This window comes from Saimiri boliviensis, chromosome 9 (assembly GCF_048565385.1).
Source record: "Saimiri boliviensis isolate mSaiBol1 chromosome 9, mSaiBol1.pri, whole genome shotgun sequence".
NCBI lineage: Eukaryota > Metazoa > Chordata > Mammalia > Primates > Cebidae > Saimiri > Saimiri boliviensis.
Genome location: NC_133457.1, coordinates 98361226 through 98375262, shown reverse-complemented (window position 1 = coordinate 98375262; position 14037 = coordinate 98361226). Strand labels below are relative to the sequence as shown.

At 44.9% G+C, this 14037-nt stretch overlaps 1 protein-coding gene across 2 annotated transcripts in view; it reads left to right on the top strand.

Moving 5' to 3' along the window:
* AHCY (adenosylhomocysteinase) overlaps nucleotides 1-14037 on the top strand; it is a 54427-nt gene that overhangs the window by 17431 nt on the left and 22959 nt on the right. Inside the window, exon 10 of one of the 2 annotated variants that reach the window (XM_003932046.4) lies at nucleotides 5978-13862. In XM_003932046.4, the coding sequence (XP_003932095.1) occupies nucleotides 5978-6109 (132 nt within the window). In that variant the 3' untranslated portion in view covers nucleotides 6110-13862. Of the gene's footprint in view, nucleotides 1-5977; nucleotides 13863-14037 lie in introns of those variants that run through there. The other variant, XM_010342688.3, reaches the window with a different exon arrangement.

Here is a 14037-nt window from a genome sequence, read left to right as displayed (position 1 = left end):
GGTCGAGGCAGGTAGATCACCTGAGGTCAGAGTTCAAGACCAGCCTGGCCAACATGGTGAAACCCCATCTCTACTAAAAGTACAAAAAATTAGCCGGGCGTGGTGGTAGATGCCTGTAATTCCAGCTACTCAGGAGGCTGAGGCAGGAGAATCTCTTGAACCTGGGAGGTAGAGGTAGCAGTGAGCCAAGATGGTGTCATTGCACTCCAGCGTGAGCAACAAGAGTGAAGCTCCGTCTCAAAAAATAAAAATAAAAAATGAAGAGGCAAAGCTGTCACCTCCTGGCCCTGTCCTTGCCACTTTCTTCATCGTTGCTAACACGTGGCTTGGGGACAGGACATTCTTGGCATCATGCCTCACATGCTATATGTAGGCAAGGGACAGGGTACCTTGGTCAACAATGACAGAGAAGGCAGCCACCATTTGTTAAGTCACCTACTTGCACTTAACCACTCCGAGTATCACTGATCTTTGTAACTGCTGTGAGAGATGCATGATCCATCCTGTGACTGAGGAAGCTAAGGTTTAGTGATTGACTTGCTCTCACAGGTGTTAAGTGTTGGGCCAGGAATAGAACCTAACTGTCCAAGGTGACGTTATGACGTGACACACACCTTCTGGCTCAGGGTGCTGGGAGAAGAAAAAGCTCTGGGCTGGCTAGTCTAGGCCAAGCAAAAGTTGATTCAATGTGTACTCTGGGGGTTGGAGGCCTTCGTTCTACCTCTAGAACCGACATGGATTCAGTTCTAGGCTGGGCCCTGGTCCTGCTGTTGCCTGCCTCAAGGCTGAGAACATCACCTGCAGGCTTGTTTCTTCTTCTGAAGATACAAGGATAAACTCCACCCATCCTACTTCTTAGGGGTGTTTGGGAGGCTGTAATCAAACAGTGGATGTGAAACCACTTGGGAATGTAAAAGCTGTGGGCTGAGCTGTGGTCAAAGGCTGCCCTGCCATCATGGGATGGGAATTGCTTCCTAAGTGGTAAGGAGAGGCCCTACCCAGAGCTAGAAGCTGAGAAAGTGGGAAGCACTTGGAGTTGTACAGTGTTCTCTCCGTGCAGCCCCGTGACCTTCTTTTCAGGCTCCGTCTATGCATTTCAGTGCTCATGAGAGTTAAAGGCTTGCTTTTATTTAATTCTTGGCTCTGTCCTCCTTGGTTTCTGTGTAATCTCTTCAAAGCTGCCCTAGAGGCCATAAGCTGGGATGTTTGAGACACATTTGGGGGCTTTGAAGCCAGACAGACCTGGGTTCAAATCCTAGCTCTGTCATTTACTAGCTTTGTGGACAAGTCATTTCACTTTTCTGAACGTTGATTTCCTCATTTTATAAAAGGAGGATGGCAGTGTATTAGAATCCTTTTGGTCACAAGTGATAGAAAGACTTCAAACCAGTGTATCAGTTATCTATTGCTGCTTAACAATTTAACTCCCACACTTACTGGCTTCAAAATAAATATTTACTATCTCAGTTTCTGTGGGTGAAGAATTTGAGATCAGCTTAGCTGGCTGGTTCTGACTCCGGCACTTTCATGAGGTTGCAGTCAAGATTTCTGCCAGGGCTGCAATCATCTGAAGTTTTGACTGGGTCTGGAAGATCCTTTTCACATCGCTATTGACAGGAGGTCTCAATTCTTCATGCATGGGCCTCTCTGGAGGGCTGCTTACATGTCCTCAGGAGATGGCATCTGGCTTCCCCCAGAGTAAGTCATCAAGAGGAGAGCAAGGAGGAAGCCACAGGATCTTTCTGAACTTGTGTCCAAAGTCATACACTGTCCCTTCTGCTTTCTTTTATTCATTAGAAATGAATCACTCAGTGGAGTAGGGGAGGCAGCGAGGCTCTTTTTTTTTTTTAAGGAACTTGTTGAATAAAATAGAACCTATGTATTCATTGTGATATACATTTTTTTTTTTTTTTTTTTTTTGAGATGGAGTTTCGCTCTTGTTGCCCAGGCTGGAGTGCAATGGCGCGATCTCGGCTCACCGCAACCTCCGCCTCCTGGGTTCAGGCAATTCTCCTGCCTCAGCCTCCTGAGTAGCTGGGATTACAGGCACGCACCACCACGCCCAGCTAATTTTTTTTTTGTATTTTTAGTAGAGACGGGGTTTCACCATGTTGACCAGGATGGTCTCGATCTCTTGACCTCGTGATCCACCCGCCTCGGCCTCCCAAAGTGCTGGGATTACAGGCTTGAGCCACCGCGCCCGGCCGTGATATACATTTTTTAAACCATAAGTAAATGAAGAAAAGAGAGATTTTCTCTGTAGCAGAATGATGACATATAAATGAAGTAAACACAATAGACCAAAATAATAATAAATAATCAAGAAACATCCATAGATACTAAAACTAGTGGGTGAGAGTCTAAGTGGCATGACATATTTACATACTCTCAAAATACCTCCCCATAAAATGCTTTTTTTAATGTCCGTATTAGCAAACTATATACAAAAGTACATCTACCTCCTCAAGATTTAATTTTGCTGTAGTTTTTGTCAAATTAAAATACTTTTAAAAGTGTATTTGAGTTATAAGGAAACTGTTCTGGAGGGGAATATAAATGCATTTCTCACTATCAAGCTATGCCTAAGATTTTTTCTTTTTTTTTTTTTTAATATTTACATAATGTGAAACTTCAAATTTTCTGTTTACTTTTTTTTTGAAAGAAAAAAGAAAGAAAAAAAAGAATGAAAGAGAGAAAGAGGAAGAGAAAGAGGGAGAGAACGGGACTTCTGCTTTATTACTCAGGCTAGAATGCAGTCTAAAAATCGGTATTAAAAACCTCTTTAATGCCAATAATTGTGCTTAACAATGGAGACAGAAAGGAATAAGGGAGGAAAATAACAAACAAGCAGCCAACCAATATTTTATTTGAACCTGTGAAATGCTATGCAATTACTGAGGAGTGATTTACTTCCAATTATGTAGTCACTTTTAGAGTAGGTGTGATGTGGTACTGAGAAGAATGTATGTTTTGTGGATTTGGGGTGGAGAGTTCTATAAATGTTTATTAAGTTTACTTGTTCCAGGTCTGAGTTCAAGTCCTGGGTATCCTTGTTAATCTTCTGTCTCGTTGATCTAATATTGACAATGTGATGTTAAAGTCTCCTACTATTATTGTGTGGGAGTCTAAGTCTCTTTATAAGTCATTAAGAACTTGCCTTATGTATCTGGGTGCTCCTGTATTGGGTGCGTATATATTTAGGATCGTTAGCTCTTCTTACTGCATTGATCCTTTTACCATTATGTAGTGTCCTTCTTTGCCTCTTTTGATCTTTGTTGCTTTAAAGTCTATTTTATCAGAGGCGAGAATTGCAACTCCTGCTTTTTATTTTATTTATTTTTTTGCTCTCCATTTGGTTGGTAAATCTTCCTCCATCCCTTTGTTTTGAGTCTTTGTGTATCCTTGCATGTGAGATGGGTCTGGATGCAGCATACAGATGGGTTTTGGCTTTTTATCCAATTTGCCTGTCTGTGTCTTTTGATTAGGGCATTTAGTTGATTTAAATTTAGGATTAATATTAATATATGTGAGTTTAATACTGCCATTTAATGCTAGCTGGCTGTTTTGCCCATTAGTTAATATAGATTCTTCATTATGTTGATGCTCTTTACCTTTTGGTATATTTTTGGAATGGCCGATAATGGTTGTTTTATGTGTAGTGCTTCTTTCAGAAGCTCTTGTAAAGCAGGCCTGGTGGTGATGAAATCTCTGAGTACTTGCTTGTTCACAAAAGATTTTATTTTCCCTTCACTTATGAAGCTTAGTTTGGCTGGATATAAAATTCTGGGTTGAAAGTTCTTTTCTTTAAGGATGTTGAATATTGACTCCCCACTTTATTCTGGCTTGTAGGGTTTCTGCTGAGAGATCTGCTGTGAGTTTGATAGGCTTCCCTTTATAGGTAACCTGACCTTTCTCTCTAGCTGCCTTTGGCATTTTCTCCTTCATTTCAACCCTGGTGAATCTGATGATTATGTGCCTTGGGGTTGCTCTTCTTGAGGAATATCTTTGTAGTGTTCTCTGCATTACCTGGAGTTGATTGTCCTGCCTTGCTAGATTGGGAAAGTTTTCCTGAATAATATCCTGAAGAATATTTTCCAGCTTGGATTAATTCTCTTTGTCACATTCAGGTACACCTGAATGTGTACCTGATTAGGTCTTAAATGTAGATTAGGTCTTTTCACATAGTCCCATATTTCTTGGAGACTTTGCTCATTCCTTTTTACCCGTTCTTCTCTTATCTTGTCTTCTCATTTTATTTCATTGAGTTGGTCTTCGACCTCTGATATCCTTTCTTCTGCTTGGTCAATTCGACTGTTAAAACTTGTGCATACTTTGCGAATTTCTCGTATTGTGTTTTTCAGCTCCATTAATTCACTTATATTCCTCTCTAAATTGTCTGTTCTCATTAGCATTTCATCAAACCTTTTTTCAAGGTTCTTAGTTTCTTTGCATTGGGTTAGAACAGGTTCTTTTAGCTCACAGAAGTTTCTTATTATCCACCTTCTGAAGCCTGATTCTGACAATTCATCACACTCATTTTCCATCAGGCCTTGTTCCCTTACTGATGAGGAGCTGCGACCCTCTGATGGAGGAGAGGCATTCTGATTTCAGATGTTTTCAGCCTTTATTGCACTGGTTTCTTCCCATCTTTGTGGATTTATCCACCTGTTGTCTTTGTAATTGCTGACTTTCAGATTGGGTCTCTGAGTGGACGTCCAGTTTGTTGGTGATGGTGTTATTTCTGTTTCTTTGTTTTCCTTCAGCAGATGCCCCTCCCTGACAGAGCTGGACCTTTCCGGGTTCAGCTGTGCCTGCTGTGAAACTCTCAACCATTAGCGCTTCCAATTGCTGTTTTTTTGTGAGGGTGGGACCAGCCAAGCCCGATCACCTGGCTCCCTGCCTCAGAGTCCCCTTTTTCTCTTTTCCTAATTGAACGGTTAGTTCTCTCCCAGGTGCCCAGTGGCCCGCTGAAAAGGCTCCGGGATTTATGCAATTTCCCGTGGGGCATGCCAGCAACACTGAGATTCGTGGTGCTTTTCTGCCCAGGAATCTCCTGGTGTGGCTCCCCGCTTCAGTCCCCTTTTCAATCAGCTGAATGTGTGACTCTGCCTTCCCGAAGCTCCAAACACCAACTAAAAGGGCACCCAATCCCGCATACTCTGCACTGAGAACCACCATGCCAGGACGCCGGCAAAACAGCTGCGCCAGCCAAAAGAGTTGTGCTGGCGACCCGTGGGGCTCCTCCTCTGGGAATCTCCTGGTCTGTGGGCAACAAAAATTCGTCTGAAAGTCTGGCGTCCACTCACTTCCTGCACCTTCACTGGGAGCTGCAATCCTGAGCTGCTGCTAAATGGCCATCTTGGATCTCTCTCCCAAGGCTCTAATTCTTAAAGAAAGGAGTATCAAATAACTTATAGATACATTTTAGTCATAAAAGGAACCAGTTTAATCCAAAAAAGCTTTATTCTTGGATCCAAACACTGGAAACCTAGGATTCAGTGTTGTAATAGCTCTGTCTTTCCATCTCTTGGATCTGCCTTCATTTCACTTGTGAAATAGACTTACGACTGGTGAGCTGAGACTGATACACACCCTTCCCTGTTTAGGAATCCCAGTGGGATTGGAGCACGTTGTCTCTACCTATCATGGAAAATATGTCCTGTCCATAGACCAATTCCACAGAAGTGTTTTGGTTAGCTCCTTGGGTTGAAGAATGAGGAAGGAGATATATATAATTGATGTAATTGATGTCAGGGCTACATGGAGGGGAGGGTGTAGCATGGTTCCCTTTTGAGGGGGGCTGGGCAGCCAAAACAACATATTAACTGAGTCTAGGTGTGAGGATAGAATGGGTTAACGTGAGTATCACACATGGCAAATACCTCAACAGAACACTTCTGCCTCTATTGGCAGCCAGACACATGTAGGGGTCCCAGAGCATGGCACTGATTCTTGGTCTTCCTTTGTTTCTTCCCAGCTGGATGAGGCAGTGGCTGAAGCCCACCTGGGCAAGCTGAACGTGAAGTTGACTCAGCTGACAGAGAAGCAGGCTCAGTACCTGGGCATGTCCCGTGATGGCCCCTTCAAGCCGGATCACTACCGCTACTGAGAGCCAGGTCTGCGCTTCGCCTTCCAGCTGCTGTCCTTGCCCAGGCCCTGCCTCTCCTCCCTAAGAACAAACGGCACCAACTTTGTGATTGGTTTGTCAGTGTCCCCCATGGACTCTGGGGCTGGTCACTGAGTTTTTGGCCTCTGCTGCAGCTCTCATACTGTTCCAGGTGTGGCAGTGGGAACTGAGAGGCCCCTCCTCAAGCCCTGGTCATGATGGAGGTACCAGCCATGAGAACCATGAGCTCAGTGGTCTTGGAACTGCTCACCCTCCTTAGCCTTGAAATCAGTAGTGGAGTCACAAAGCCCATGTATATTTTGCCATCGAGGCCTTCACCTGGTCTGTGGGCTTAGACCTGTGTGCTTGGTTTACAGGTCCAGTGATTCCTAAGCGCATGACAGATAGATGAGAAAGAAGTATACTGAAGGGCAAAGAGGAACTGTTGTTTGAATTTTCCTCAAGGCCTGGCTTAGTGCTGGGCCTTCTCTTAAACCTCATAACAATGAGGTTAGTACTTTTAGTCCTTGTTTTATAGGGGTTAGAATAGACTTAAGAGGCAACTGAGAAAGAACAGAAAAGTGACAGGTTGAGAGGGGCCAGGAAAACATAAAAGCGGTCATAGCTCTGCCACCACTTTGTAACCAGATGGTTTCTATCACAACCCTGGATCAAAAAGAGAATAGTTTGGCCTATAATGTTTATAATGTTAAAAGAAAGCAGGAATGTGGGTAAATAAAAATCTTGGTGCCTAAAAGAATTTTGAGCCTTTATTTTATAGATAATCCACTTGCCACCATTTTATGCCATGAATAAGGGCTTATAGTCATGAACTGATGAAGCACTGACTAGGTTTGTCTGCAGTGCAAGGGCTGCAGGTGGTCCTTAGGCTTCAAAGAATGGGAAACATGAAGAGGGAACTCTTTTTTTTTTTTTTTTTGAGATGGAGTCTTGCTCTGTTGCCTAGGCTGGAGTGCAGTGGTGCAGTTGGGTCAATGAAACCTCCACCTTCCGGGCTCAAGTAATCCTCAGCCTCCCGAGTAGCTGAGATCACACTTGGCTAATTTTTTTTTGTATTTTTAGTAGAGATGGGGTTTTGCCATGTTGGCCAGGCTGGTCTTGAACTCCTGAGCTTAAGTCATCTGCCTGCCTCAGCCTCCCAAAGTGCTGGGATTACAGATGTGAGCCACCGCACCCAGCCTAAAGAGGGAACTCTCATCTTTTCAGACATGTATTTTGTAAACTGTTTTTAACCTGAGACTGTCATTTAGTAGATGAATCACTTATAATTATTGTAATCTCTGTATTTGTTTCCTCTACCTTATTTTTTGGTTCTATTCAATTTTTTCCTCCCCATTTATACTTTTCTTTGGATTAATCCAGTGTGCCTTGGGGGAACTACTATTTATTGCACACATATTGGGTGCCAGTGGCTCTGCAGTTGATTTACTTTATACCACAACAATCTTAGTAATATTATTATCTTAATTTCATAGACAAGAATTCAGATTTATAGAGGTGACTTTCCTGAAGTCACACAAGAAGCCTCATCATGATTTGAGTCATAGGAAGGCAGATGGGAAGTTGGACTTCCTCCTATTTGCCTAAATAATCATTTAATGAACCCCTGTTCTGATCTTGAAAATCAAAGAAAAATAAGAGCCCTCCTTAATTGGAGACTGTCCTAAGGGCCATCCACTCACTGAATGGAAGGCCTGAAGGACATGCTGTGATGTTTCAGATCTGATCCCAGCTGGCTAGGATCTCAAACTAAAAGGTGAAGGCAGGTACACAGACAGTTTTGCCATCTCCTGGCACTTTCCTTTTTCTGCTCAGTTTTATTTGTTTGTTTATTTATTTATATTTTTGAGGCAAAGTCTCACTCTGTTGCCCAGGCTGAAGTGCAGTGCGATCTTGGCTCACTGCAACCTCTGCTCCCAGGTTCAAGTGATTCTCCTGCCTCAGTCTCCCGAGTAGCTGAATTACAGGAGTCTGCCACCACTCCTGGCTAATTTTGATGTTTTTAGTAGAGATGAAGTTTTGCCATGGTGGCCAGGCTAGTCTCGAACTCCTGAGCTCAGGTAATCTGTCCGCCTCTGCCTCCCAAAGTTCTGGGATTACAGGTGTGAGCCACTGTGCCCAGCTTTTCTGCTCAGTTTTAGAGTTCAGTGTCTGGCAACAGTAGGAGAAAGGCATCCAAGAAGAGGTGGTGCTTTTGCTGGATTTTGAAAGAACTGAAGATTTTTAGTAGGAGAAGTTAAAGCCAAGGGTACTCCAGGCAGCAGACAGTTTAAGCAAGAGTCTGAGTGAGGGAATATGGGAAGAGTTGTTTGGCTGTGATGTAGAAGGAGCTATGGAGGACTGGACAGGTACCCTGAGTCAGGAGGGAGAGGCCTTGAACACCAGGATGAAATCTTTTTTTGAAATTATTTTTAATAGAGTTAAGGTCTCGCTATTTTGCCCACGCTGGTCTCTAACATGGTTTAAGCGATCTTCCTGCCTTGGTTTCCCAATGTGTTGGGACTACAGGTGAGAACCACCTGGCCTGGCAGAGACCTTTGTTTTAATCTCTGAGCCATACAGACTCCTGGGAAGTCCCCGCTTAATTGAATCTTCCACAATTGTTGCTTATATGTTGTGTATTCTCAAGACTTTGACTCTAAGGTAGTATTACCACCATATTTAACTAATGGGGAGTTAGGCCAAATGACCTGATCCAAGATCATACAGGGATGTAACACCTGAAGTCCAACTCAGGTTGGTCCGAGTCCAGGGCCACGGTCTCATCTGAGACAAATGTGAAGTATCTAAATGAGAACCGTTTCACTTCAGGCATGATGTTTTGGCAGAAGGCAGTGGCTGGGGTTGGGCTCTCTTTAGTATTCCTTCTTATTTAGAGTCGAGAAAGAAATAAGGGATCATGAGGTAGAGAGGTTGAGGCTGACCATTCCCCACAGGTCGACTTTATGTAAGCTCATGCTTGGCCCTTCCTTGCCTGTATTTGGCATCATAACTCCACCTCTTCTGTTTGAGTGCAAATGCACCTGAGTGACATAAGGAAGGCCTTGTTTGCAGTATTTTTTTTTTCTGAGATGGAATCTCGCTCTGTCGCCTAGGTTGGAGTGCAGTGGCATGATCTCAGCTCATTGCAACCTGCACCTAATGGGTTCAAGCGATTCTTATGCCTCAGCCTTTCAAGTAGCTGGGATTACAGGTGCCCATCACCATGCCCAGCTAAGTTTTGTATTTTTAGTACAGACAGCGTTTCACCATGTTGGCCAGGCTGGTCTCAAACTCCTGACCTCAGGTGATCTGCCTGCTTTGGCTTCCCAAAGTCCTGGGATTACAGACTTGAGCCACCTCACCTGGACTTAGGTATGGTCTTATTTATTCCTCATAGAGACTTGAATTCCCATGTCTGAGGCTCTGAGAGGACCCATGAGCGAGAGCTGACTTTTGTATGTGGTAGGACTTAGACCAAAATCCAAGCCCTTTCCACACCAGCAAGGCCAGGTTTAGGAAGGGAGCCTGGTTTCAGATTCCCCAACACTGGATCAGGAACTCTGGAACTGTAACCCAGAGGGCTACCCAGAGCCCTGCCTCAGTTACTCTACTGGGGCGGCTGCTGGGACAATGATTTCGCAGTAGAAAAAAGGAGAGGCTGCTGTTTGTGTCAGCCAGAGAGGTTGAACACCTTCTGCACAGCAGCTGGCCTGCACGTGTGCACCCTCCCTTTCCTCTAGGGTGTCTCCTCCCAGACATGGGAAGTGCTATCAGAATGCTTCCTCCTGCCAGACCCCATGTAGCCCCCAACCTCCCTTCTTCCAGGGGTTCTGGTTTCTGTTATCCCAGCCTTTTCCTTCCCTGTTAGATGATGTCCTGTCAGTTCTCAGAATCTTTTATTTTGTAGTAAACACAGCCCTTCATATCTGGTCTCAGACTTCCCTCTGATCTCAGATCTGCTAATCTGTCACGTGTGACACTGACCAGGTACCCACAGTGAAGGATGATGTGTCTCCTGCTCTACCCGCAACGCCCCCACTCCTGATAATCTGGGATTTCCCCATCAAAGCTTCATGGGGAACAAAGGAATTGGCCGAGGGTCCTGCAGTATCCAGGCCTACCCCTGGCTGGATTTTTTTTCCAGGAAAGAGAGATGGGAAGATGAGGCCTGTGAGATAGGCGGAAGGTGGCTGTTTATGGAGCAGTGGACTGAACTTTAGAGGAGGAGGCCTGAGTCTGCTGCTGACTCACTATGTTAGCCGCAGGGACAGAAATACCTACTTCAGATGGCTGTCTTGAGGCTCAAATGATAGAACATTAGTGAGGAGTTTTATGCAGAGTTTTAAGGGCTGTGTCAGACACCAGGTGGTGGAAGGGAACTGTTTTGAGAGCAGGGAATTTAGGATACTTAGGAAATTAGAAAATTAGAGAAATCATAGAACTAGGGGAGAAGCTTAGAGTCATGAAGCAGACCCCAGGATTTGTATATGGAGAAATGGAGGCCCAGAGAAGTGACTTATCCAGGGTCACTCTATATGTCGGGGTGTCCTGCCTGAGTCCATGTCAGGGCTCTTCCCTGCACACCAAGCCCGGTGCCCATCTCTGTATGACTGGCTATGGTTGGAGGGGTCTGCTAGGATAGAGGTGCTGGAATCCCTTTTCAGTTCAGAAGTAATGAGCTTAGAGGGCCTGGAAGTAGCATGGACTGAAACCCAGGAAGGATCACAGGGACTGATAATGCCAGTGAGAACTCTAGGAAGTCGCTCTCAGGATACCTCTGCTTTGGGAGTCTGAGGTTCCAGGAAACCCCAGGAATTCAGATTCTCATCCCTGAGACCTACTCAGGACTAGCCCAGGGGACCGAGCTAGGAAACCTGCTTGAAATGATAGAGGCAGCGGTGCGCAGTGATCCAAGCTTCAATCAGTTCCACATTGATCACTTCTCTAAATTGGCTCAAAGACAGACATGTGGCTCAAGTTGGTCTGGACTCAATCCCAGGACTTTAGGACTTTTGCTGGAAATCTGGTGTGGTGCAAGAGTGACCTAGGATTCACTCTGTGGGCTTCTTAGACTCAGATTCCCCCAAGACTAGAGGCTGCTGCTCCCTGGTGTGAGGAGTTACATCCTTCCAAGGGTTCTGAAGACCTCCAGGTGCTGGGTGGTGGGTTTTTCCTGACAACTCCCATAGGTCATTGGTGCCTAAATTTACACTGCCTCGCATCATAATAGTCTGATCACCCATGCTCAGTGTTCTCATACTTGCCCTAGTACAAGGGAGAGAAACAGGTGGGTGCCTCCCTAGAGTATCCACCCACACCTGTGCCTGATTTTCCTACTAACTGCTGGTCTGTATGTATTCCCCTAAAGCCTGTTCTGTAACCCAGTGGTTCTTAAACTTGAGCAAGCCTCAGAACCACCTGGAAGGCTTATTAACACAGATTGCTGGGCCCCAACCCCAGTCCTGATTCTGTAGGTCTGGTGTGAGACCTTATAATGTATATTTTAACACCTTCCCCAGAGTTGCCCAATGCTGCTGCTGCATACCAAGTGTAGAACTGGCCTCTGTACCTGTTGCACAGTAGGTTGAGGTGGCAGCTATAAAAGAGACCCAGCTATCTTGAAAATGAAGAAAAGGTACTCTCTTCAGTGCGGCTGCCAGGATTGGAAGGAATGTGAGCCTGTAGCTGTTCCTTTGCACCCATGAAGGCCAGCTTGCCTTAGGATGAAGTCAACACAGGCTAGGCATGGTGGCTTACACCTGTAATCCCAGCACTTTGGGAGGCCAAGGTAGGCAGATACCTGAGGTCAGGAGTTTGAAACCAGCCTGGCCAACATGATGAAACCTTGTCTCTACTAAATAGCAACAACAACAACAACAAAAATTAGCCAGGCATGGTGGTGCATGCCTGTAATCCCAGCTACTCTGGAGGCTGAGGCAGGAGAATCTATTGAACTGGGAGGTGGCAGTTGCAGTGAGCAATTGTACCACTGGATTCCAGCCTGGGTGACAGAGCAAGCCCTCATCTCAAAAAAAGATGAAGCCAACACAATTGAGAGAGAGTGACACATTCCAGAGAATATTTGAGTAGCTGAATCTAGACATGTTTTATACTAAACGGATGTAGCCCCTTTTTAGTGAAATGAATCCCTCAGAAAGTTATCTTCTTTCCTTAAACCCATCTCAATAGGTTGCTGTCTGACAATTCTGAGTCTCACCATAGAGGAGAAGACATTGAAGGCACCAGGTTATAGAAAAACAACAGAGAAAAGAAAACAGAGAACTTGGGCCAAGTCCCCTCCCAGCTGCCCCATGAAGGGACTGGATTTGCCCAAGACTCTGCCTTGTCCAGTCTCTTCATGATGCAGTTGGGAGGAGACTTTGCCCATGGTCATATAGCAAGTGAGAGGCAGTGCTGGAACAGGAATTTGGACAACCTGACTCTTTTAAAGAGTCGAAGTGGCATGGCTGGAGTACAATGCCACAATTATGGCTCACTGCAACCTTGAACTCCTGGGCTCAAGTGATCCTCCTGGCTCAGCCTCCCAAATAGCTTGAACCTCGGAAGTGGAGGTTGCAGTGAGCCGAGATTGCACCACTGCACTCCAGCTTGGCAACAGAGCAAGACTCTGTCTCAAACAAACAAATGAACAAACAAACAAACTGCTTTAATGTGTATTACATAATGACGTTCCCCCTTAAGATTTCAGCTGAGCAGGCCGGGCGCAGTGGCTCATGCCTATAATCCTAGCACTTTGGGAGGCAGAGGTGGGTGGATCACCTGAGGCCAGGAGTTTGAGACCAGCCTGACCAATATGATGAAACTCTACTAAAAATATAAAAATTAGCTGAGTGTGGTAGCATGCGCCTGTAATCCCAGCTACTTGGGAGACTGAGACAAGAGAATCGCTTGAACCTGGGAGATGGAGGTTGTAGTGAAACCAGATGGTGCCATTGCACTCCAGCCAAAAAAAAAAAAAAAAAAAAAAAAGATTTCAGCTGAGCTTCTCACTGGAAGAATCCTAGGTTATAAAGAAAAGAAAAAAAAAAAAGAAAGATTTCAACTGAGGAAAAGTTACCTCTCTTTAAAATAAAAAACTTGGAAAACCATTGCTTTGGATTATGTCACAGAATTTTCAGGGTCGAAGGCAGCTTTGGAATAAGCCCAGAGTGCAGCCCTCTTAGAGTGGCCAGTTGTGAATTTTGCCCCTCTAGCAACTATATCCTTGATGCCTCCCACATTACAGACTTTGTAAGTATACTATAGTGAAATATATATTTGATCTTCGTCTCTGTATCCTGGCATACATACAACTCCTAAAATCCTTGGAATCTTGGAAGTGCTATCTTACTTGCTAATATTGACTGAAGGCTTCAGAATGCTGGTCACCACAAGGGCGAAGGCATGATTAGGGGTTGGGACTTTCAGCTCCAACCCCCAACCTCTGGGGAGGAGAGAGAGGCTGAAGGTGAAGCTGATCACCAATGGCCAATGGTTTAATCAATCATGCCTATGTAATGAAGCCTCTATACAAACCCAAGAGGACAGGCTTCAGAGAGCTTCCTGATAGCCAAACATGCTGGGGTTCCTAGAAGGTGGCATGCCCAGGGAGGATGCGGAAACTCTGCACCCCTTCCCATACCTCACCCTATGCATCTCTTCATCTGTTGAAGGCCACACTATGAGAACTTTGGGCACAAGTTTAAGGCTACGCCCTTCAGGAAGAAATGATCCTGACTCAATGGCTACAAAGGTAAGGCAAATCTTCCTAAGTCAGAGTTTACCCTGTGTGTGTGAGACAGAAATAGAATGAATAATGGTGTTAGAGATGGCGGTCCCAGATTCTCATAACAACAACCATAAATAACTCTGAGTCACAAATGTGAGTTTCAATTCTGGTCATTAGAACAGCAGAGTTTTGAGAGGCC